This window comes from Brachionichthys hirsutus, chromosome 2 (genome assembly GCF_040956055.1).
Source record: "Brachionichthys hirsutus isolate HB-005 chromosome 2, CSIRO-AGI_Bhir_v1, whole genome shotgun sequence".
NCBI lineage: Eukaryota > Metazoa > Chordata > Actinopteri > Lophiiformes > Brachionichthyidae > Brachionichthys > Brachionichthys hirsutus.
The window spans coordinates 5,634,280-5,656,580 of record NC_090898.1 but is presented as its reverse complement, the minus strand read 5'-3'; the positions used below and the strand labels follow the sequence as shown (position 1 = coordinate 5,656,580).

The 22,301-nt window shown below is 42.6% G+C and overlaps 2 protein-coding genes across 2 annotated transcripts in view; one reads left to right on the top strand and one right to left on the bottom strand.

Annotated features, from left to right (window-relative positions):
* Positions 1 to 8,065: 8,065 nt before the first annotated feature.
* On the bottom strand, positions 8,066 to 19,194 carry emc1 (ER membrane protein complex subunit 1). The gene is made up of 22 exons (XM_068744965.1): positions 19,103 to 19,194; positions 18,549 to 18,676; positions 18,395 to 18,460; positions 18,216 to 18,309; positions 18,001 to 18,129; positions 17,330 to 17,456; positions 17,028 to 17,177; positions 16,728 to 16,895; positions 16,528 to 16,599; positions 16,172 to 16,270; positions 15,894 to 15,990; positions 15,101 to 15,217; positions 13,847 to 14,046; positions 13,516 to 13,665; positions 13,079 to 13,240; positions 12,691 to 12,810; positions 12,032 to 12,169; positions 11,082 to 11,255; positions 10,770 to 10,980; positions 10,549 to 10,633; positions 10,281 to 10,410; positions 8,066 to 9,855 (listed from the first exon to the last, which is right to left on the bottom strand). The coding sequence occupies exons 1-22, from the start codon at positions 19,192 to 19,194 to the stop codon at positions 9,676 to 9,678; spliced, it is 2,889 nt and encodes a 962-aa protein (XP_068601066.1). The 3' UTR covers positions 8,066 to 9,675.
* A 504-nt stretch (positions 19,195 to 19,698) lies between these two features.
* ubr4 (ubiquitin protein ligase E3 component n-recognin 4) overlaps positions 19,699 to 22,301 on the top strand; it is a 44,664-nt gene continuing 42,061 nt past the window's right edge. The window contains exons 1-4 of the mRNA XM_068751537.1: positions 19,699 to 19,828; positions 21,515 to 21,612; positions 21,712 to 21,815; positions 21,899 to 22,028. Of these exons, the coding sequence (XP_068607638.1) occupies positions 19,704 to 19,828; positions 21,515 to 21,612; positions 21,712 to 21,815; positions 21,899 to 22,028 (457 nt within the window). The 5' untranslated portion in view covers positions 19,699 to 19,703. The remainder of the gene's footprint in view (positions 19,829 to 21,514; positions 21,613 to 21,711; positions 21,816 to 21,898; positions 22,029 to 22,301) is intronic.

Here is a 22,301-nt window from a genome sequence, read left to right as displayed (position 1 = left end):
GAAAACAAGCTCTCATCTGCCAATCCCATTTTTGCTCGTCTCTGTCAGTTGCATGCCAAAAACCCACCCACGTACTTGAGGCCTCCCACCCAGATCAGATTAAAAACTTAGAGGTTGGCACTGATGTTGTTTGTCCTGAAGAGTTAACATGTACAGGAAAAGATTACCAGCATGCAAACAAATTATCTCATAATAAATGCAATGGTCAGGTATTTGTTTTTAGATTATAGAGTTGAAAAGTAGTCACATCTCAATCAATGATCCACCAGCGGTGAAGACATTTTTTTTTAATGATAAGAACTGCACCTGAAGTGAGTGTCTGCCGATATTGATAACTGGTGGTTATTTGACTCCCGTTTTTAAGGGAAAATCCAGGAGAACTTCTTCTCTGGTTTACAATGATAATATTCAAATCTGCATATTTTTAGTTTGAATCTTTGGTATACCTAAAAGTAGGACTAAAGAACTACTATTAAGAACGAATTATTATTCATTTCAACTTGCAAAAAAGGGACTATATATATATATTTATACATGTTTTGTTGTTTGATTACGAACAATAGTACCCATATATTGTTTAATTCCTTTATAATATATCTGGAGAGCAACCAGTGCCTTTGGGATATATTCATCTGACTGATACAAATATAACTGTAAAAAATATGCGAGAGAATTAGTCGCAAAGTTCATTTTTCAAGTAAAACACCTAAACGAGTGGCCTATTTCTTGAATAAATTTCATATCTTACTACGGTGAAGCATGACCCCGCCCTACTCTGTCTTGATTCGCTAGCAGTTGTTGCCCTGATTGGTTGAATTGGAGCGTGTCATCTGCGATGAGCGATGATTGGATACAACGGAATAAGGGCTATTGGGATCTGCCAATCAGACAGAGAACGGGGCGGGACATTGTATCGTCATCGTAGGATTAGTACATTCGCGGCCGGACTTGGGCGGAGCTACATTAACATGCGCTGGGCGCTGATGCGTTTATAAGGGGATGTGGAAACCCGCGTCACAGACTCAATGAGCTTCACCTCCCAGCTTTGTTGACGGTGGATGGAGGTCGCACATGGTGCATTCCTACCTGGGCCGGTAACGCGTACCAACGAGCCGCACTTTCACACACCGGACCGGGCACCGGTCTGCCAAAGCCGGCTTCACGTGATGGTCCAGCGGTAAGACGTCCTTCCGTTGAGCCTCGACAAGAATGTATAATATGAATTAAAACTAAGATTTGAATCACTTAAAATATCTTGATGGTTGTCATGTGTGACGTAAGCTTGTTTATTTAAAATCATAGAAAGACTCCAGCGATGAATAGTCTCTCCTCACAGGAGTACTTTATACGCGAGAAGACCGACGGAGGTTCAAACTTACTGGGGGATGACTTTCATATTCTCCTTTAAAACATTGGAAAATCTGGAATTGTACTGTTTGTGGGTGAATTTATGTCACACAGTGTGGACTTGTACTAAGGTGTGACCCGTGAGGCAGACTTTTCTACCGGTTCTTGAACTCTCCGGTCTCCGCCGAGCGAAGCGGGATGGGTGTCCCGGACTGACAGGTTGTTCCATAGTCCGCCGCTAGTCGGCGCTGGAGAGACTCAATCTAGGCCAATCAAAAGAATGGTGGAACTAAATAGAAATAATAACTATCAAATAAATTATTAACAAATGATCTGATAATGTATATTATTAATTAAATATGTTAAATTTACTACAGGAAGTTCAATGAATCTTTAGGACTATGTATCTGCCACCAAAAAATGTCAATTTAATCAGTCCCACAGTTTATTCTGCATTTAAAGATTCAGATTCAAATGTTTTATTTTTCACATCATACTAAACAATTTGGATTAAAAAGTTGGGTAGAGGGCAGAGCAAGGACAAGAACTCTTACAACATAGAGTAAAAACAAAATCTAATCAATATTTAAAATTAACAGAGTAAAATAACAATTTATATATATATATATATATGCACGCTGCAATTTTCTTCTTTATGTAAAATGTGTGAATTGAATTCTTGCATATTATTACCTCGAAACTGATAAGAGATCCATAAGGAAGTTGTTTTCAGAAGTTTGCTTCTTTTTTGTTAGCAGGGTTATTCAAAAATGATTCAGTTAGGTGTAAAATTGAACAAATCTCAAAAAGTTACCGATCTAGATTTGGAAGATAACCCTTCAGGAAGTTTACTTTTTTCCTTTTTTCATTCAGCACACGCTTCAAGGCTTGGTCAGTTCAACATTTTGTCACCATGTGTATAATCCTCCTAATCAGTGGAAGGTTTTTTGAGCTTCATCAGGTCTGGCCCCGTCACATGTGACTCATTTGAACCCAATAGGTTAAATATATCTTCTTCAAATGCTGATGTTGCAAAGTGGTCTCCGTCGCATATGACTGCATCTTTTCGGCTGACAGCCTGTTAATGTTGTGGTGGAAGTATTTATGAGGAAGGCATTTAGTTAGATGTCTAGCCACCCATGCCTGTTAAGCTGTGAGCGTTACTTAGCCAGTTCAGTTTACAGCATGTAGCAATTAGGTGATGGAAAGCACATACTTTATGACGGCACCATAATTAATCATTTGTTACGGTCTAGTGAATGGCCTATTGCCTGGAAAGAGTGAAGTGGGAACAGCCAAGGACGACCCATCAAGGCTCCTGCATGAGATAAACAAGCTGTTTTTTAGCCTCCGGCTCCTCTATTCATCTGTGCCAGTGGACAAAGTCCTCCTGGAGGGGATTTGCGGCACAGGGCTGATGCTTTGGCCACGTCTGCTTGTCGCCATGGCGTGTCTTCAGTCTCAACCTCATGGGAGAGTTCACTCGTCTTTTCAGGCCGGGCTTTGCTGCGCACCAAAGCGACACAAAGGCCCATTCAATCCTGAGAGTGCCTCCATTCATGGACGCTGAGTGCTCGCTGGTAGAATTCATAATTGTTCAGCATCTTCCATCGCCGAGGCTCGCCAGCGGAAATGACGGAACACTCGGTTGTTTTAGGGATGGCATAAATATTCAAATGGGAGTATGGGTCATCTGCTTTGTTTGTGGTGTTTGTTTTTTTGTTGCGTTATGCATGCTTTGCGTTGTTTGCTTCCCACATTTTCTCTAGAAATTCTAGTGCCACGAAACAATGTAGGACTTGAAGGATATGATTGCAGTGGGATAGAAAATTATAACCTTCCCTCGGAGTAAGCGGGCCGGGTTACTAATTAGTGGTTAGCAGGTAAAGCTCGATGTGGTTTAGTTCTCCAGACAGTAACCATCTTTAAACTGAAGATGATTAGCGGCGTTTAACATTTAGGATATGATCACAAAGACTGAAGCACAAGGAATAGACCTAAAGAAGATAGAGGACAAGACAGTAGTGAGGACAGCCATGATGGACGGCCTCTGAGGAAAAGACAGGAGGCGGAGCTAGAAGTGGAGGAGATGAAGATGAAGTTGGCTGAGGTTCTCCTTGGGAGTGACCAGGTTGGATAGGATTAGAAATGAGACAGTAAGAGGGACAGTGAAGGTTAGACGTTTTGGGGACAAGGTCAGAGAGACCGGACTTCGATGGATTGGACATGTCCAGAGGAGAGACAGGGACTATATCAGTAGAAGGATGCTGAGGATGGAACTGCCAGGGAACAGAGCAAGAGGACGAGGAGAAGATACATGGACGTAGTGAGGGAGAACTGAGAGTGGCTGGTGTTGTGGAGGACGATGCAAAGGACAGGGTGAAGTGGAGAAGGTTGATTTGCTGTGGCGACCCCTGACGGGACAAGCCATAGGTACAGTAGTGGTAGTAGTAGCTTTCTTAAATTATACTTTAGAATGATTAAGGACAGAACAAACTAAAATATATCTTCATCTAAAAACCAAACCCACTTATTCTAAAGTGCGTATGTGCCTCCCTTCGATGCATTCAGTGCTGGTGTGTCTGAGAGCATCACAGGAATGCTGGACAAGTAGTCCCTGTTGGAAGGGCGGATACTGCAGAGCTTCACGGTCACAGGAGGAAGGAGGCTGAGGAGTGCTGCCGTCCTCCCACATTTGATCCAGAACGTGTGCAATACCCCGCTCATGATAGCAATGGCCTCAAGCTGGAACCGCTACGAGACACCGATGGCGTCTGCCACAGCCTCCTGAAATGATTTAATGGTCTCTTAAGGGTTTGTTGTGGAGCAGCTGTCCTGACCTTTGACCTGCCTGTAAGGGTAGGTTCATGCTGTGCGGTGTGCTGGACAGGGATGTGCTCCAGATGTCCACCGTTTATATTCCCTAGAGCAGTGATGTAATGCAAAAGCAAACTGTTGTAAAGTTTTTCCATGTTTTTTGTTGTTGTTGTTGTTTTTAGCTTAGAGCCTAATTCTGACACACCTGCTGTTCTAAGATGTGAAAGCATGCGTCCCCTGTCGGTTTGTCTCCTGCAGCTTGTGCCATTGAAGCGGTGATGGGTTTGATGGAGCTGACCTGTGCTGGATGTGTGGACCAACACCGAACAGACCTTCACGCTCTTTAAGAACGCGGCTGCTGCCACAACATGGCCGGGAGTCAGAACAACTTCTGGGGACGGCGTGACCTGAACAGGTTTGTAAACAACACTAACACAGGAACAAACATGGTGTCCGTATGACGTCATTTTGTGTATGACCATAAAAGCATTGCTTTAAATTTCAACACACAATATCAAGAGCGTTGTCCTTGGAGATTTCAAATGAAATAATTAGCACTAAACAAACGTTTTTCATGTATAAACAGAAAAATCAACAAGTTCCGGTCCTGATGACCGCATCCTAAAGGAATACTGTCAGACGTAGCGGTTGTTTCATGGCCATCGAACAGAATGAATCATCCACTTTGTTCAGTCCTTGATGAAGCTAATTTATTGAGCAAGGTTAAATAATATATTAAGCTTTACAACATGGAGCAGCCTCCATTTTAAGACCTTTAAAAGTGGATTAGCTAAGACTGAAAATGATGACAGTAGGAAAAAGCAAACGAAGAGGGGTCCTTTTTTCCACTATTTACTTTGTATCAGTGTTATGGAAAAATAATATAATAATATTGGATGCTCTGAAAATCTGTCTGACGTTCGAGGCATTTTAAACTCCATTTTCGACTCCATTTCCGACTTGTTCGACTACTGAGTCAATCGAGAACCGAGGTTCCACTGCATATACCATAAAGGAGAGTGTGAAGTGGCGGAGATGAACATGCTGTTCCATCCTCAGCATCCTTCTACCGATATAGTCCCTATCGGTAGAAGGATGCTGAGGATGGAACTGCCAGGGAACAGGGCTATAGAGGTCGACCCAGGAGAAGATACATGGACGTAGTGAGGGAGGACTGAGAGTGGCTGGTGTTGGGGAGGACGATGCAAAGGACAGGGTGAAGTGGAGAACGTTGATTTGCTGTGGCGACCCCTAATGGGACAAGCAGAAAGAAAAAGAAGAACAGAACGTTGGATTTCTCAACATATTTTGCTTTACAGGATGTGCTTTGGCCTGAGTGCTGACATGGAACACAACCTGATGGAGCCTCAGCAGCAAGGCACCAATGAATTCAGCTGTGAGTCTTTTACCTTGTAATTTGTGTGGATATTGATCCACACAACTGTTGTTGTTTTTTTATCAAATTATTTCAGCCTAAGTAGAAAGACACAGTGCTTGTAATGGTTTTTGTGGCTTTTATTAGAATTAACTTTTAAACACTGAAATTGAGGGGAACATACACAGGAAACAAACAACTGCCGCTCAAATACAGGAAATAAACACTTAACTTGAGAAAAAGGGGATATTAATGACATTATCTGTCCATGCATCAAATTCATTTGACTTATTTTAATGAATAACTTGCTCCAATCTAGAAATATGAATAATTAGGCATACTTAACTACTAAACAACTTTAAATTAAGATAATTACGGTAATCTCACGTTTCCAGATTTAAGATTGGAAATCTTGGTGGAATTTAGCGCACCAAAGTGATTCGTCTTCATTTTGTAGTTATTAATAAAATGAAATGCATTTGTGTCGGTGTACAGTAGCCGGACTGTCTGCTGCTGGTTCAGTGTAGTTCAGGTGAGGCTGACATCACTAAGCTGTGTAGCAGAGGAGCCCTGGGTAAAGGTGGGGGGGGGGGGGGGGGTCACCAGCTGTTCCTGCAGTCTGGGGCACATCGGATGTTTCATGGGAAGCTCTGTTCAGATTACAGCCTGCTCCGGAGATAATGACGATTCCCGTGTTAATCCGGGTGTTGTGGCTGATTAAAAGTTAAAGGACTGTTTTCAAGAAGTCTTAACTCTAGTTTCCTGTGTGATACCGTCAGCTAAACAGGAGGTGCTTTTGAGTGGGCAGCCCCCCCCTGGTATTTCCCCCTCCTCCACTGTCACTGCTCTTGAGTTAAGTGTTTTTTTCTCAGTGCAAGTTGTTTTCCATGTTTCTTCCTCTGAGAGTTGTTTCTGCACTAAAGGAAGCAACAGTGATAGAAAAACCTTGCGTAACCAAGCAACAGCAACTGGCTGCTCGGTAATTTAGGACAAGTTTTTTTTTTTTTTTTTTAATGCTTGATGATTTCCCTGTCTCCCAGGCAACACCTCCATCTCCTTATCTCCTTTCTATTCGGATACCTTCAACCAAACATCAGGCAACGTTCTGCGGGCCCAGGAGGGCGACCAGGTGGTCCCTTCTCCACAGAAACAGACCGTGTTTGGGGGTCATCAGAGAGGGGCCAAACCCCTGCCGCCTCTGCCCGAGCCCGAGGAGATGATGTCTGATGAGGCGGCCGACAGCGAGGTGGAGTTTTTCACCAGTGACCGGCGCCGCCTTTTGCCCAAAAGCTGCCCCAAGGCCATTTGCAGGGGTGCGAACAAAGACTGCGGCCAAGTCAATTATGCCTTCCAGGAGAGCTTGCTGCCGGCCGGTGGTGCTGGGTTTGGCTCCGTGGCTTTCTCTTGGCCGGGAAGAGACATCTGGACACTGGCTCTGCAGAGAGAGGACCCCCAGCATGTCATGCCAAATAACTTGGGCAGCAAAGACCAACATCAACCCTCCACCCATCCATTCTCCTCTGCTGGCCCTGATTCCCAGCCTCTCTCCAGCAGCTCAAGCTGCCCTACTGACAAGCCTCTAGTCCCTCCTCGCGTCCCCATCCCACCAAAGTCTGCTGCTCTCTTCAAGACTGTGAGTGCGATCGAGGAGGACAAGCCTCCCAAAATTCCCCCAAGGGTCCCCTTAATCCCACCATGCCCACCACGCACGCCGAGCCCCAAAAGCCTCCCGATTTATATCAACGGCGTGATGCCGGCCACACAGAGTTTTGCCGCTAACCCCAAATATGTGAGCAAGGCGTTGCAGAGACAGCAGAGCGAAAGCGCGCCAACAGCCACCCAGGTTACTCCCTGCATCGTTCCCATTTTAAAGGACGGGAGACAGACCAGCAACACACACTACATCCTCCTCCCACCGGGCCGACCGGGCCACTCGGACAGGCGAGACAGACTCCTGAGCGAGCCGACGAGGACGGGAAACGGTCGCGTGTGGCAGCACAGATGAAGACTCTCACTCCTGTCACAATTTGAAACTTTACCATTCATTGTCTGACATCTTAAAGGACTACATTCGCGTCTACAGATTTATTGTGTTACTGATACATTTCAAGCGTTCGCGTTACGTCACAGAGAATTTTGCCTGTTTCTAAGTGAACACTTTTACCGGTCAGTATTTATTTATTTTTTTTAGAAAATACCGCAAACCTCAAGTTTAAGTAGTAGTAATGGAGAACCATTTACCTCCTCTAAGTATTTTCAGTTACTAATTACTGTAATTACAAGCTGGGCTTGTACTAATCTGTTGATCCCATGTGAGTTCATCTAGATGACAATGCTGCTTGAAATCTTTAATGTTTTACCTAATCATTCTCACATTAATGCAAAACACAAGACAACACTTCATCTTCTGTATCTATTTCTTTTCGTGATCAAGGTCATTTAAGTGTATTTCATTTTTTTCAGCTATCAGAAACGTATTTTAAACATCAATCACACCGAGCTACACCCATCCAGGAAGTACTTCCTGTTATTTCAGCGGTGAGTTCTCATGTTCTATGTTGTCGTTTAACTTATTGGAAGAGCAGCCCCGTCAGCAGAATCCCGACTAAAACCCGCTTTAACCCTTTAATGGTCAAAAAATATATTTTTTTATATATATACACAAATGAACACACGAGTCATTACGAGTGTAGAAGAGCAGGCTTTATTTTTTAATCATGATCAGTTCACAAATGTAATCGGAATGATTTGTTAAATTATGTGTACATATACTAAAAAGAAAATAGTCAACAGAACCAGAGATGTCGTAATGCGGTGTTTTGTGTGTCGCATTGAAATCATGCTATGTTTACGCCTTTAGGTGCAGACACGTTTACAGCCTCGGTGTGAAATTCTAACAGGTTGCAAGTTCTCATGAAGATTATTTTCGCCCAAGCAAAGGCAAAGTTCATGCGTCGAGTAAATCCTTGTAAAGTTTTACTTCAATCTATTTAAAAATTAAATAACTTATTAATTCTATTATTGGCTCAGTGTTATTTTTCCCCTCTGTATTTTGTTCCTGTGTATCCCACACAATAAAAAAAAAACAGGCTTCATAGGCAAGATAAAACATTTGTAATCTAGACAATAAAATAGCTACCAAGTAGAATGAATCATTCATTACTAACATGATTACGTAAGTGTTTTTGATCAATTTTACTGGTATTTTTCAGAACATATCTTGTCATGCGCATCAGGCAGGTACGTTAGCATATTATCCTGAACATAATCCTGGTCAACGTGCAATTAGAACACTGTTCACTTGAGAAATGTCAACAACATTTCTGCCCATACTCATTCTAGCAGCACTGATGAGCATTTTGGGAGACTGCACGACATCATTTCTACTGGAAAACAAAAACCACAAATTGGAGTTGTGAGACAATTTAATTGAGTATCAACAGCTGACAGTGGAGCGAAAGTGTCCAGAAACACGAGCTGCTGGATGAGTGATGCACAGAAAACAAATGCTGGTGATGACCGTTGGAGGCGGAGTCTTCAATAACCAATTTCTGTCCATGCCACAGTGTCTCTTCACACTTCATTTGTCATTCAACCTACAAGGTATTCACGCATCATTGACTCAGCAGGCTGAAAGTGCAAACCGTACGACTTTACCACGGCAGCAAACACCACCTCGTCCGTCTCCCTTTTCTCTGACCTCCATGTTATCGCTCCTCATTGGAACATTCTAATGATGCAGAAATGTCACAAGGAATATCTTGGAAAAAAACTCAAAGTATCTAAATGTTCATGTGCAGCAATTTGCAAAGGCCATAGTTGATTCAATGCAAGTCTGTTTTCAATTATTTATGTTAAACACTTACCCAAAATGACCTCGCACAAACAAAACAGTTAATTCAGCAATGGCAATATCTTGTGCTTCCAAAATAAGTTAAAACATATTAAAACCTTTACTATCCCTCCTTTCATTGCCCCCCCACCCCTGCAGTCCCAGATGGGCCGTGTTGAACTTTGACCTGCACTCTTCTACAGGTTTCCCCCCCCAGCCATCTCATCTCTTTGGGCTGAGTTCCTTTGGGCAGCGCCACGGCTGTCAGAGATGGGGGTTAAGATGTTTTGCTTGGTCGTCATTTTTACCGCCAGGCCCGGTTGAGTAGTTTTACCTCTGCCAGGCGTTTGCTGATCATGGTGGCAAAGAAAAGCACGAAGAGAACGCTACTGATCAGCATGTAGTCATAGTCGTCTTTTAAAACGTCAAATTGCTTTGAGGGATAGACCCGTGTCTGGTAGATGTCCAGACCGTAAGCCACCACCTGCAAAGAAAAAGGTAGCACTGAAAAATGCATCAACTCTACCAACACCTGTTTTGGTGCCATTTTTTTTTTTATTGCATCATTATGGGAGTATTTAGAGCAATTTAAAGCTGGAGTCAGCAAATAAACCTGATTCTGACTGCCTTCATTCAAATTACTTAAATATATCCACATCCTAAAGTTATCCTCCTTTTGGATGGCTCTTTACCCTTTGACTATGGATGACGAGCAACTATGAAATACTGATACTGTAAATCAAGATTAGTTATTAAAATCTTAGATGAATAGAAAAAGCAAGATTCCGACAGTGATATGAATACAAAACCCCTCAAGACTCAATTATATAAAACCATTTTAAAATAAAGCAAACTTACAAAGTCTACCATCCGCATGAATCTGTAATGCGTGTCACAATGGCTACTCACCAGGCAGGTAGACTCCAGGCCAGAGGGGGCAGTGTAAATCCCTCGCACTCTGGCTACAGTCTGGTTGTAGTTGATGAACCACTCCGTCCGGATCAGCAGCTCTGGTGCATACGGTATCAGGTTCTCCTCACTGAACATCAAGTACAGGTTTTGATTCAAGATCAAAGTGGATCTATTTTCCATTACTGGGTTGCGCTAGAACCTATCCCATTAGGTCAACTGAAAGGCAACCGAAATGCTTAAATTTAATCCTGATTAAAAGACTCACCGGCTTTGCTCAGAAATTATTTCAGGCCTACGGGGGTCAAGGAACATCTTGGGCAACGACAAAATCCCTCCGGATTGCAAGCCAACTGTGAAAAAACCGGCAGAGAAATATTTAAAACAGGCAGAACAGAAGGGATTTCAGTTGGTTACTCTCAGATACTTAAAGGATAAGTGAAATTCTTAAAACTTCAGGCTAATCCCCGGGAGCTCGCCGGAACTTACTGAGCAGATGGCGGCTGGTGATGCCCTTCTCGGTCAGCGTGGCCTCCACGGCCGAAATGGAGGAGGGGAAGATGTAAGACTGCTGAAGCACCTGAGGAGCATACGGCCGATCCAGCGAGCTAAACATGGTGCTGTTGTAGAGGTCCATTCCCTCATAGAGTTCGATGACAGAGAACTCATTCCTGCGAGACTTGGTGCTCCAGTATTCATACTGCGGAGTTGATCACAAAGAGGATTCATTCAGTAGCGAGAACATGTGGACCTCCCCCTCCGCCCCCCCCCCTACAGTGACTGTAGCCATGCATAACTCACCACCACCCAGTTTTCAGAGTGCACTACATGCACCGGCCCTCTGGCCTTTCTCTGAACAGCCTCGTGGATGATACGACCGGTCACGCCATCAATCAAGAGGATCCCAACGAAGCTTCGCTCCTGATGTAAATCGGTGCTCTCCGTCACCACAGCCAGCAGATTGGGGTTTAGATACTTTCAGAAAGAAAACAAACAAAAAAACAAACATCTTGAGCAAAGTTTTCTTTTGCAGGGGCACAAACCTCTAGTCGCATTCTCCGACCACTTGCAACACGCCTAAGAGCTTTAGTCCCCCCCCCCCGATGGCTAAATGTGTGAAGTATTTATTATGTGTGGATTACACAAGGATGAATTAAAAATAATATGAAATAGTACCAATATTGACAGCATTACCAATCCCATTTAATGCACAGGATTGACTAACAACAATTTGAATATAACATATGAATGTTATGATGTTGCTTTATCAGTCTGAGAGAAGAAATCCTACAAGAAATTAAATCATCATGACCGTTACGATACCTTCTGTCAGTGCGACGACACACTGAGCCATACTTCCAATAATGCCCAGTGGACAGATGACTGAACATTCCCTGTCCCTTTGCGATGAGTCATCATGTTTTCATTGACCCATTTTCCCTCAACTGTTTTTTTTTCTACTGGACCAATGAAAGACGAGCATGTTGTTCATCCTGTTCCGTGCATTGAGTGGGAAAACTCAGGGAAAACACGGCTTAATTCTACTTTGGTCAGTGGAGAGGATGTAATATTCACTGGAGAAACGGAAATGATCATTTAGCCTACGTCAGGATGAAGAGGGACTGCATTTGTGACTGATGTGGGAAAGAGCCAAGTCAGGACTTCACTGACTAAATCCAGTGGCAATAAGAGCAGCAATGATTTATCAACAAACCACAACAGTAGCATAGTTACAGAGGAAGTCATGATACCTTGTAGAGGACGCTCCGGTCTCCCATGACTCTGCCCTGCGAGTGCACATGCTCATTGGGCCTTTTCCCTTTGATGGTGACAATCTTCTGCACTTCAGTTGGCAGGAAAGCCTCCCAGATCAGCACGGTTGACAAGTCCTATGACAAACACGACAGTCCAGAGTTAATCTTTTTGCCAAGCGGCTGTCTGTGATTCAAATTAAATTCAGAACTGAAACAAGACACAGACTGTACTCTGAATATTTTAAGATCGTTTGAACTATTATTGTTCAGTAACGACATCGGTAGGATGCTGAGGATGGAGCTGCCAGGGAACAGGGCTAGAGGTCGACCCAGGAGAAGATACATGGACGTAGTGAGGGAGGACATGAGAGTGGCTGGTGTTGGGGAGGACGATGCAAAGGACAAGGTGAAGTGGAGAACGTTGATTTGTTGTGTAAGAAAATACAGTAGTAGTAGTTTGAACTACTATTGTTCATAAATCATTTACTGAATAACAGTTCTAATCATTTATGATGACTTTCCCCCCCCCCCAATCAGTGAAATCTAGAATCATCATTTATGAATGAAATACAGCATCCATTGTTGTCGCAACGGCAACAAATAGCCGAGCACGGCCAATCGAAAATGTTTGATCTGTGAGCCTTGAAATAATTTACCGTTTGAAGCCTGTAGCCAGAAAGTCTTCCCTGACTGGCATCAACGAGATAGAAGAATATGGATGAGGCCATCTCCTGAAGCTGCTGCAGCACGTTCTTAGTCGAAGGAAAAGCAGTAACCTGTGGCAAAAAAAAAGGGGGAATATAATTCTTACAAGTCATTCCTGCATGTCTTGCCTAAATAGAAGTTAACAGTGCAATCCAATTCTACAGGTCTGTGCTGCGCTGCGCTGTGCAGATGTAGCATGAGACAGCCTTAAGGAGCCCGGTCATACGTGGATGTGTGAAGAAATCAATAGCGTCAAGACACAACACAACAGGTGTGTGTGTTTCGATTCATCACTCAGAACGCTGACATGGCATGCGAGAGGGTTTCCCCATCACTGACCTTGTACTGGTCATCAACCAGAAGCAAGACCTTAGCATAATCCTGGTCCATGAGAGGCAGCAGAAGTGACTGAAGTATTGGCTGAGGCAGAGCGGGTGGAGAGATGTGACTCCGCTTTCCGAAGATGGGATTAAATACGTGGAGCGAGGCCAAGCCCGTCTCCTATAAATACAAGACACAAATAAATACAGACCTTCTCTACGTCTCCAGAGGTCCGACCAGTGTTTTCGCATCCGGCAACACTTTAGCAGAAAAGCTACCGGTACTCATCTTTCGACATGCTTCTTAATTCCAGCTCTTTTAAAGCGCCATTCTGTGTCAGGTAGGATCAGCTGATTTCAGAGTGAGGTCACTGGCTTCAACGGCCCTTTAGATCTTTCCTGACTGCCAACACTAAGGCCTTTAAATCCCAGCTCAAAACTACGGTTATTTTATACCTTGTCTTTGATGAGCAATGTGCACTGTGGCGGATGAGGAAAGTGCGCAGTCGTCCGCTGCACCATTAGCTTGAAGGCTGCGCTGGATGGGATGTTCTCCAGGTAGTGCTTCCATACAATACTGCCGGTCTTGCTGTCAATCCCAAACAGCTTAATAAGAAAGACAAAAAGAAGGTCAACTGTACCGGAAAAAACCCAGCGTTTAAGATTAGTAATGTTTCATTACACTTTTGACCACAGACAAAATGGAGGAGCAAGCATTGCACAGCTCTTCATACCGATCACTCCCAGAGCTTCAGCAAACAGTGAGGGCAAGGCGCTAATCTCGTACCTTTCCTGACGCAGTAACCATAACCATCATCTTCTGCAGGTTGAACTCGTCTCTTGAGAGGTTCTCAATTGTCACCTCATTTTTAACTTGGCTGCGAGGCTGTCGTGCGTCGTAGAACAACTTCCAGAGGTGGGAGACCCACGCCTGCAGCAAGATGAGCTGAGAGGAGAGCCGCTTTATCACCATGGCCAACAGGCCATCTGGAGGCATGAGGAGAAGAACACACCATTTGAGAACAATGGCTTACTAGACAATATTGGTACAGGTGTATGCTACAGTATTAATATAGTATGTTCAATGCTTGTTCTTCATCTTATATCATATCGTGAATGAAGCAGTTCTATCAATGCTTGGCTAAAATAATTGTCTGCTGGATTTTCAGCCAACAACAGGAGAGCAAGAAGAACTCTTCTTGCTTTACCTCGGCCTGATGATGATGAATATATTTATTAGATAGAATGTTAGAGTACAAGTACAGTCAACCAGTAGCATGTATTACAGTACAAGTACAGTCGAACATCCTGTCTAAGAGGAGCATTTCAAAAAAGCCCTTGCAGTCTTGTTTCTGTTGGAAGTCCTTAGTACATAAATCCACCCCCCCCCCCCGAAAGGTGAATTTTTAGGGCCGTTTTGAAGGAGGCCAAAGAGGTGCATGTTTTGAGGGCAGGAGTCAAACAGTTCCACCCTTGGGGGGGCAGTATTGTAAAAAGATGATTTACCCACGTTTGTCTCATAGGAGGGTGTAATCAGGTTGTTGTTTGTGCTCCCTCTAGTATTGTGGCTGTGGGTGTCACTAAATCTATGAATGAATGACTGAGAACTACACAGACAACTGGAGAGCCTATTAAATCACGCTGTATTGACCAAAAGCAGAATATTACCTTGAATGGCTGAGTCCAAGCGCAGCAATAAAAAACCAGACAAAAGCAGAAAACAGTGAAGCCAACAGCAGCAAACACATCCTGGCATCAGTTAACAACAAGAAATCCACAGTGTAGGTTAAGAAACTTCAGGCTGAACGTAAAAGCATCCAATAATGGGATTTATTAGTTGTGCATTCGTGGAAAACAATGACAAACTACTGCGGCGGTTAGGAATTAGACCACTGCCTTCAGGGTCTTGGTAAAGCTCAAACAATACAGAACAACTAAGCATGCAATGAAATAATTTACATAAAAGCCCAGCAGGGTTTAGAGTTAAAGTTGGAAAGGTGGGAGACAGAAACAAGCAAAAGGAGTCGAGGTCGACATTTACCAGCTTTTTTGCCGAACTCTCCCTCCAGCTCAGCCTGAGTTCCTGTGAGGGGCAGATCCACCATTTCCATCGTGACCACATCGGAGAGGGCCTCCTCTCTCGTCCACATTACACGCCCTGGAAAACAAGATTCATTATTCTTCTGCCATCATTTATGCAACTTGAGACACCCTGTGACGATATGCCGCTTGAGCCGATGCTTTCCATGAGTTTAAGATGCGAAACACATTTTCACCTTCTCGTTCTCATGGAACAGACAAGATTATGTGAACATTGTGAAAAGCATTATTTTGTTTCTTGTCTGTTTTCTGCTCTCAGTCACACGTTGGCAACGCGTCTAATGATTAAAAAGTGGAATACCCCTCGGCTATCATGGGGCAGAGCATGGCCGGCCAGTCTCTTTGCACCTTGGAGAGATAAACTGTCTTTCAACAACCACCTGCTGACACACGCCTCAAAATAACATGGCCTTCATGTGTTGCGTCAGTCCTGATGAGCGGGACGACATATTAAATGGCAGCCTCATGGGGGTGACTGGCTAAATGTGGCAGGTGTTGAAGTTTGGGAGGCGTGAGCACCACGTGCAAATCCCTTCACCATGTCATTTCATGATAAAAAGGGAAAGCATTTTTCAGGCCAATTCACAGGGAGGGGGGGGGCAAACAAACAATGAAAACCTATTTTGTCTGTTAGTTTTTGCTCATTATTCAGATTTTAAAATGCATTCTTTGGTGTCTCTTTGGAAAAAGAATGAAGAGAAAGAAAACACACTAACTGACTTTGCCATCCGTACCTGGCTGTTGTAGGAAAGTGAGCGTGTGATCCTCTGTCTGAACCATGACCCTGTAACCAACAGCATCATCTTTCTTCAGGAATGCCTGTACGTATAGCTGGAAGATAGAAAATACTTATTATAATGAAGAAAAAAAAACATGCATATGTGAACTCTGTAAAGATAATAATGCTCGTCATGCAGAGCACATCACCAAAACTAAACTGATATTCTCTAAAAGTAAATAATGTTAGTCAGCTTCTTCTCTCTGACTTGACTTAAGCCAGATTTAGACTCACTTTCTCAGGTTTCCCACCATTTGGGTCCAAATTAAAAATCAGTGTTGTGTCTAGTAGCCTGCGTCCAGTTTCTGCACTGTAGAGGTTTAGGCTGCAGGCCTATAGGTAAGAAAACAGACCATCATATATTTCACAGTGCCGGTAGTTAAAAATGGCATCATTCTTAAGAAAAACAGTCGCGAATTTAGCTTACAATATAGAATCTCTCCAACTCTGTTCTCAAACATCAACTTAAAAAAACAAACAACTTTAAACTGTTCATCCAGATCAACATGAGAAGCACACATTAAGCCCACAAATACTGTACCGATCTACAGTAATTCACAAGATAGAAATCCGATTCTACCTTCACTCACCGTTTGGTTTTTGGGCGCCATAACAGCAGCAACCGTCTTCTCTCCAGCAGCAGCAAAGGAAACCAGCATGGCCTATGGGGAAAAAAACAACAACCACCACCAAGATATAGCTGACATTTTTGGATGAAATGTTACAAGCAACAAAATATTCTACATCTTATTTGTCATAATCTCGATCATGTACAAGTACAGACACATACGGGCTCGAAATCTCTCAGCGTAACAATCTCCCCATTGCTGAGCTGGAGAAGCGCGTAATGTTCAGGTCCAAGCTGAAGAAAAAACTCAGACAGCGGCTGCCGGGCTTGGTTGGGCTGGGTGGACACCAGAACTGGGTGGAAGTCTGGTGTGACTTCAAGTCCGAGGGTCTAAGAAGCAGAAAAGTGTCAAATGTGTGTACTCAGGTAGAGAGATACAATTCCACGAAATACAACAGAACATGAGAAAAATATTTATCTTTCAAAATACATTTTTTGTTGTCGTTTATCTTCTGCGGATACCTGAAGTGGGATTTGGGTCATCCGTGACTCTTCATTCAAGTCCAACATATACAGAGATACGGCTACAGGATCCACGCATGTCAGCATCCCGTTGCCAATCACAGCACAGCTGGACGGAATGTTGGACAGCCACGGAGCGTCAACAGAGATCTGAAGACAACCCAAGCAAATGGAAACATTTCTGTGAATCAAAAAACTGCTAACATCAGCTACGGTGTCTAATATTATGCTTGCTATTAAAATAAAAAAGTATTGAGGATTTATACAACATTCTGTATTCCATTATATTTGATCAAAATTACCTGTTTGATAATCTCACCATCCTCTGCACTGTAAACAACAATAGCCATGTGGGAATGGGGAACAACTCCCAGCGTATAAACTTCACCATCTCCCCCGGAATACAGAGCCTGATAATCCACGCTTTCACTGCAGAGACAGAAAGACAGACCATTTTCAAAATACTGACTTTCTGCTGCTTAAACGCAACGGATTCCATTCTCAGCCTCATTTTAATGCTTCAAATTACAACTTATACAAAACAAACACATTTGCTAGTGTTTGACTGGAATTTTGGCATTTGAATATGTACATAAGACATTCCTGAAATGTTTTTTTGTACCGGTATTTGTTTTCATTCATCGCATCTATAGCTGCTTTTCCGCTTTGTGGGTCACGGGTCTACCAGAGCCTAACCAAGCTTGCTATGGGCGAGAGGCTGCGTACATCCCGGACGCGTCGCCAGCGCATCACGGGGCCGCACGGTGACAAACAACCATTCACAAACTACGGATAATTTTGAGTACCGGTAATCAATTCATCTAAATTGCGTGTCTTTAGCGGTGTTAAAAAAACGGAAAACCTGCAGAAAACCCACGTGGACACGGGGAGACCATACAAACTCCACACGGATAGGAGTCGCACCCGGTACCTTCTTCCTGTGAGGCAACAGCGCTAAAAAACAGTCACTTGCCTTTCTGGGAGATTTTCTATCCATTTTTGATGACCATTTGAGAGATAGTGGAGAGAAACAACATTTTTCTTCAGCACAGCAACATGTTTCACATTGTCTTGCTGTCCAATTAAAGATGCAGCTTGGAAACTGAAATGAATAATAAATACAGTCAGCATGTAATCAAATTAAAGACACTTCTAAAACAAATAAACAGCACTCAAGAGAATAATCACCTTCCAGAGTCAAGAACAATCTCCCAATTCAAAGCACCAACATTTATCTCCCAGGATCGCAAGAGACGGCCATTACCAACAATCACTAAGGCATCTAGAAGAGACAAGAACAGTTTGACAAGTCGGCTGCTTTAATTATCCAAAATAAAATCTACAATTCACCACAATGATAAAATCACCTTGTCCATGTTGAAGAAGAGCATCGATGTTGCCCTCGGGTCCAGTCTTATCTACATGTCGCCAGACTGTAACAGACATTGCATAAATATCAAAAACATTGCATGTCCACTATCAGTAGAATGTTCAATTCCAACATACAGACCAAACACTCACAGAGGTCTCCAGTCCTTGTATTGACTGCTGCAAAAATATTTTTCTCTGTGGCGAGAAGAACCTTTTTCGATGACTGCATATATGTATCGAAATGGGAAAAACGAACCTTGCCCACATATTGCTGCCTCCTGTGAATCAGATCAGGACAAAAAAGGCTACAAGGTCAACCAATTAATGACACTGACTAAATTCCTGTTTCATAAGAGCAGTAATCACAGAGAGAGATTGAGAGAGCTGAAATAAAACACTCATTATTTTATTAATTATTATCTGACTGGTCATACTTATGTTTGAGAAAAATTGTAATCACATGAAACGAAGCTACATCCAATGACGCGAAACGTAAAGTTGCAATCATGAATAACGTGCCAGTACCTGCGGTATTTATGCAAGTAAATATTCTTGCTTGAAATTTGATATTCTTATTATGCTCTTCCAAGAAAAAGTCAACCGGGTCGCAGCTACTCAGTCACAAGCACTAGCAATAGCATAACCATATTAAATTACGACTCCAAATAGCAAACATATGTCATCATTCTCAAAATTCCTTTTACCAGTCAAATTTTCCAACTTGATCCTCAAACACAGCGTCGACAGTAACACATAAGACAACAAATGCAAGATATAAGGAATTCAGCTTTGCCATTGCAGCAGTTGCTTTGCTCTTCATGAAGCGGAAACGGAAGTGGACTGCACTTTTATGTTATATTACTGACAGGTAGCGCCCCCTGCGCTTCAATATATGTATTGCAGTGGGTTTAACCCTCCTGTTCCCCCTCAAATATTACTAAGACATTTTATTATTGGGGTCAATCTGACACTTAGTCAATCTGACATTTACCTCCAGAAAATAAGTTATAGAAAATTGTGTCAGGGACTTTGTTTATTTGTTCATTACATAAATAAACCCTTGATAATGAAACCTTGACCTGTCCTCTATCACCACCATCAGGCCAAACTTTAGAGATGTAATACTAATTTTATTTATGAGTCAAAAAAATGCACCTATATTCTGAAAATTATAAAGCATTATGTTAGTGCATTTTGATTTTAGTACAGATTTGCTTCCATACTTTTGAAGACTTACCGGTAATGGGTAAAGTGTAGTAGACTGTGCACCTTCCAACAGCGAGGTTTTGTCAATGGGATTTCAAGATGGCGTCAAGCGGAGGCGATGGGGAGCACGAATGGACAGCGGCAGTACGGCCGCTTTTATCAGCTTCGTACACCGCTTTTGAAACGAAAGAGATACCGCAGCTTATTGGGTCTATAATAAACAGGTAACCGGCTTCTTGTCATCAAATTCTGTTTTGCCCTTCGCGCAGCACCGGCTGTCCCCACCCAAGAGTTAGCAGTCTTGCTAACTTAGCTTTTGACGTGAAACACCACTGGTTTAGCTAACATTGGTGGCTACCAAGCTACTTGATCTTAAGCTGCACTGGCATCTACTCACGTGCTAACTTATTCAAAATGCATTTTGGTTTATCATGGATAGTATCTTATCAGGCGTTTGCAGTAATGGCCTTGCTGTTTGTACATCAATGGACGTCGCAGTACAGCGTCTTGAAATGTTGCTTCATCATTAGCTAGCTTACACAACAATTAGCCTGCAAGCTAACTAAAGGGCCTTCTAAACGGACTGGATAACGCAGCGATGAAATGGCCGGTCCAAAGTGTAGACTACCTCGATCAACTTAAATCGGCTCAATAAAATGTCGTTTGAATGTGGAGCTTGCTATTCTGTCGAAAGTGGAAATGCCAATAAATAAATCCAGTCACGTTAACTCTACTATCGGTATGACTGTCAGTGCTAGAAGTAGGCAGGGTCGGCTTACTTCTTACATTTGATACGTTTTTAAGTGGAAAGCTTTTCTGTCATGTTCGCACGTTTCATCCTCTGAAGTAACATCTAACGTGAAGAATACGAGCAATAGTATTTCCCACAGACTCGTGTTTACTTTTCAAATGGAGCTGGGCTGATAAACATACAGGAACATTTTGCTTGCCCATTCCATAGTTTTCAGAACCCTCAGTTTGAGATCTAAATTAGATGGAGTGAGTGCTGCAAAACTAGTTTGGCACTTTTGATGTGAAGCATCTGCAGACCACATGATGTGAAGAAAGAAAATAAAGCCTTCACATCGTTTGCTGTATTCCTTTTTTTTAAAAGCAGCAGAGATCAGAAACTGAACCTGGAAAATAGTATTGATGCTGTTTTACTGATTGTTCTAGGTCAGGTTGTGTTCTCAGGAGTGTTTTCCTCCATTAAATGGATGTTGACTCAGTCAACCGTAATTTGGCTTGTTTTGGGAGTATTTGAACTTGAAGAACAGGAATGTTGTGTTTTATAATGTTAGAAAGAATTATTGATTTAGTGCTATTGGGAAGAGGGAATAGTTTGAACTTGATGTTGATGGTGGCACAGGAAAGTTGCAGTGTGGTTTATAATTTCTCTAAAGATGAAGAAAAGAAAGAACACAAGTTGCACATCCCTCTTACAGATTCATTCTAACAGTGAACTGACTTCCTCAATTCTGGCTGGAAGTATCTGATCAGAGCACATCTGTTGTTAGCTTTTACATGTCATACCAGTGCTGGAAAGTACAACTGAGTTCTACTGGGAGAAACCGACACCACAGCTGTGTGTTTTAGGTTAACTAATACGCTAAGCTCAGTCACCAGCATAATTAACTGCTATATGGTTATCCCAGGTGACAAAATACAATGAGTCAAAGTGTGTAAAAATTTCAAGTCGATTGGGTTACTAGTTTTTGAGTTATGCGCGCGGACAGACAAACAGACAGACAGACAGACGGACCCAATTGCAATACCCTCGCCTCCTCTTCGGCGAGGGTAATGAATGATACTCTCCCTCTCCGTCTCTCCCTTTCGTCTTCAAAAGAAATCCTACAAAGTTGTTTAATGTCAGTTCATATATAATGAAATACTCTCCTTGTCATTTGCAGTGAATCGGACATCCTTCACCATGACAAGCAGTATGAGCCTTTCTACTCTTCTTTTGTGGCGCTCTCTGCACACTACATTACCACAGTATGTGGCCAAAGTACGTATCTTTTTTCTTTTCTTTGCTTAAGAAGTATGAAATGTTCAATGCTCAATGTTATTTCTTCCAGTCAACACGTTTTTTGCTTTTGCTCTTTAGTACCGAGGAATCAGCTGCTTTCAGTTGCTGCAGCATGCAAGGTCTTGATTGAGTTCTCATTGTTACGCTTGGAGAACCCAGATGAGGCATGTGCAGTATCCCAGGTAAGAGAAACAAACTGCACTGGAGACTGTCTTGACAGGAGATATGAGAAGTCATGGACAAAATGTTGCTATGTTTCCTACAGAAACACCTGATCCTTCTAATAAAGGGACTTTGTACTGGCTGCAGCAGACTAGATCGCACAGAAATTATAACGTTCACTGCTATGATGAAATCTGCCAAGTTGCCTCAAACAGTCAAGACCCTTTCAGATGGTGAGTGTCCCAAAGTGGACAGTTTTAAGTTGAACAATACTTCAATCACCATCGCATACCGCTGCTGACAGTAGAGTGGTTTCATTTATTTTTCAGAAAAAGGACAGCAGTTATTAACTTTTTTCAGTGATTTGAAACCTAAAAAGCATTCTTATTCAGGCTAATATTTGCTATTGACTTTTTAATTTTGATTTTTTTTTTGTATATAATATATTGTGATATTGTTGGAATTTGTGTTTAGTAAAACTTGACAAAACAAGTGTTTTTGAAATC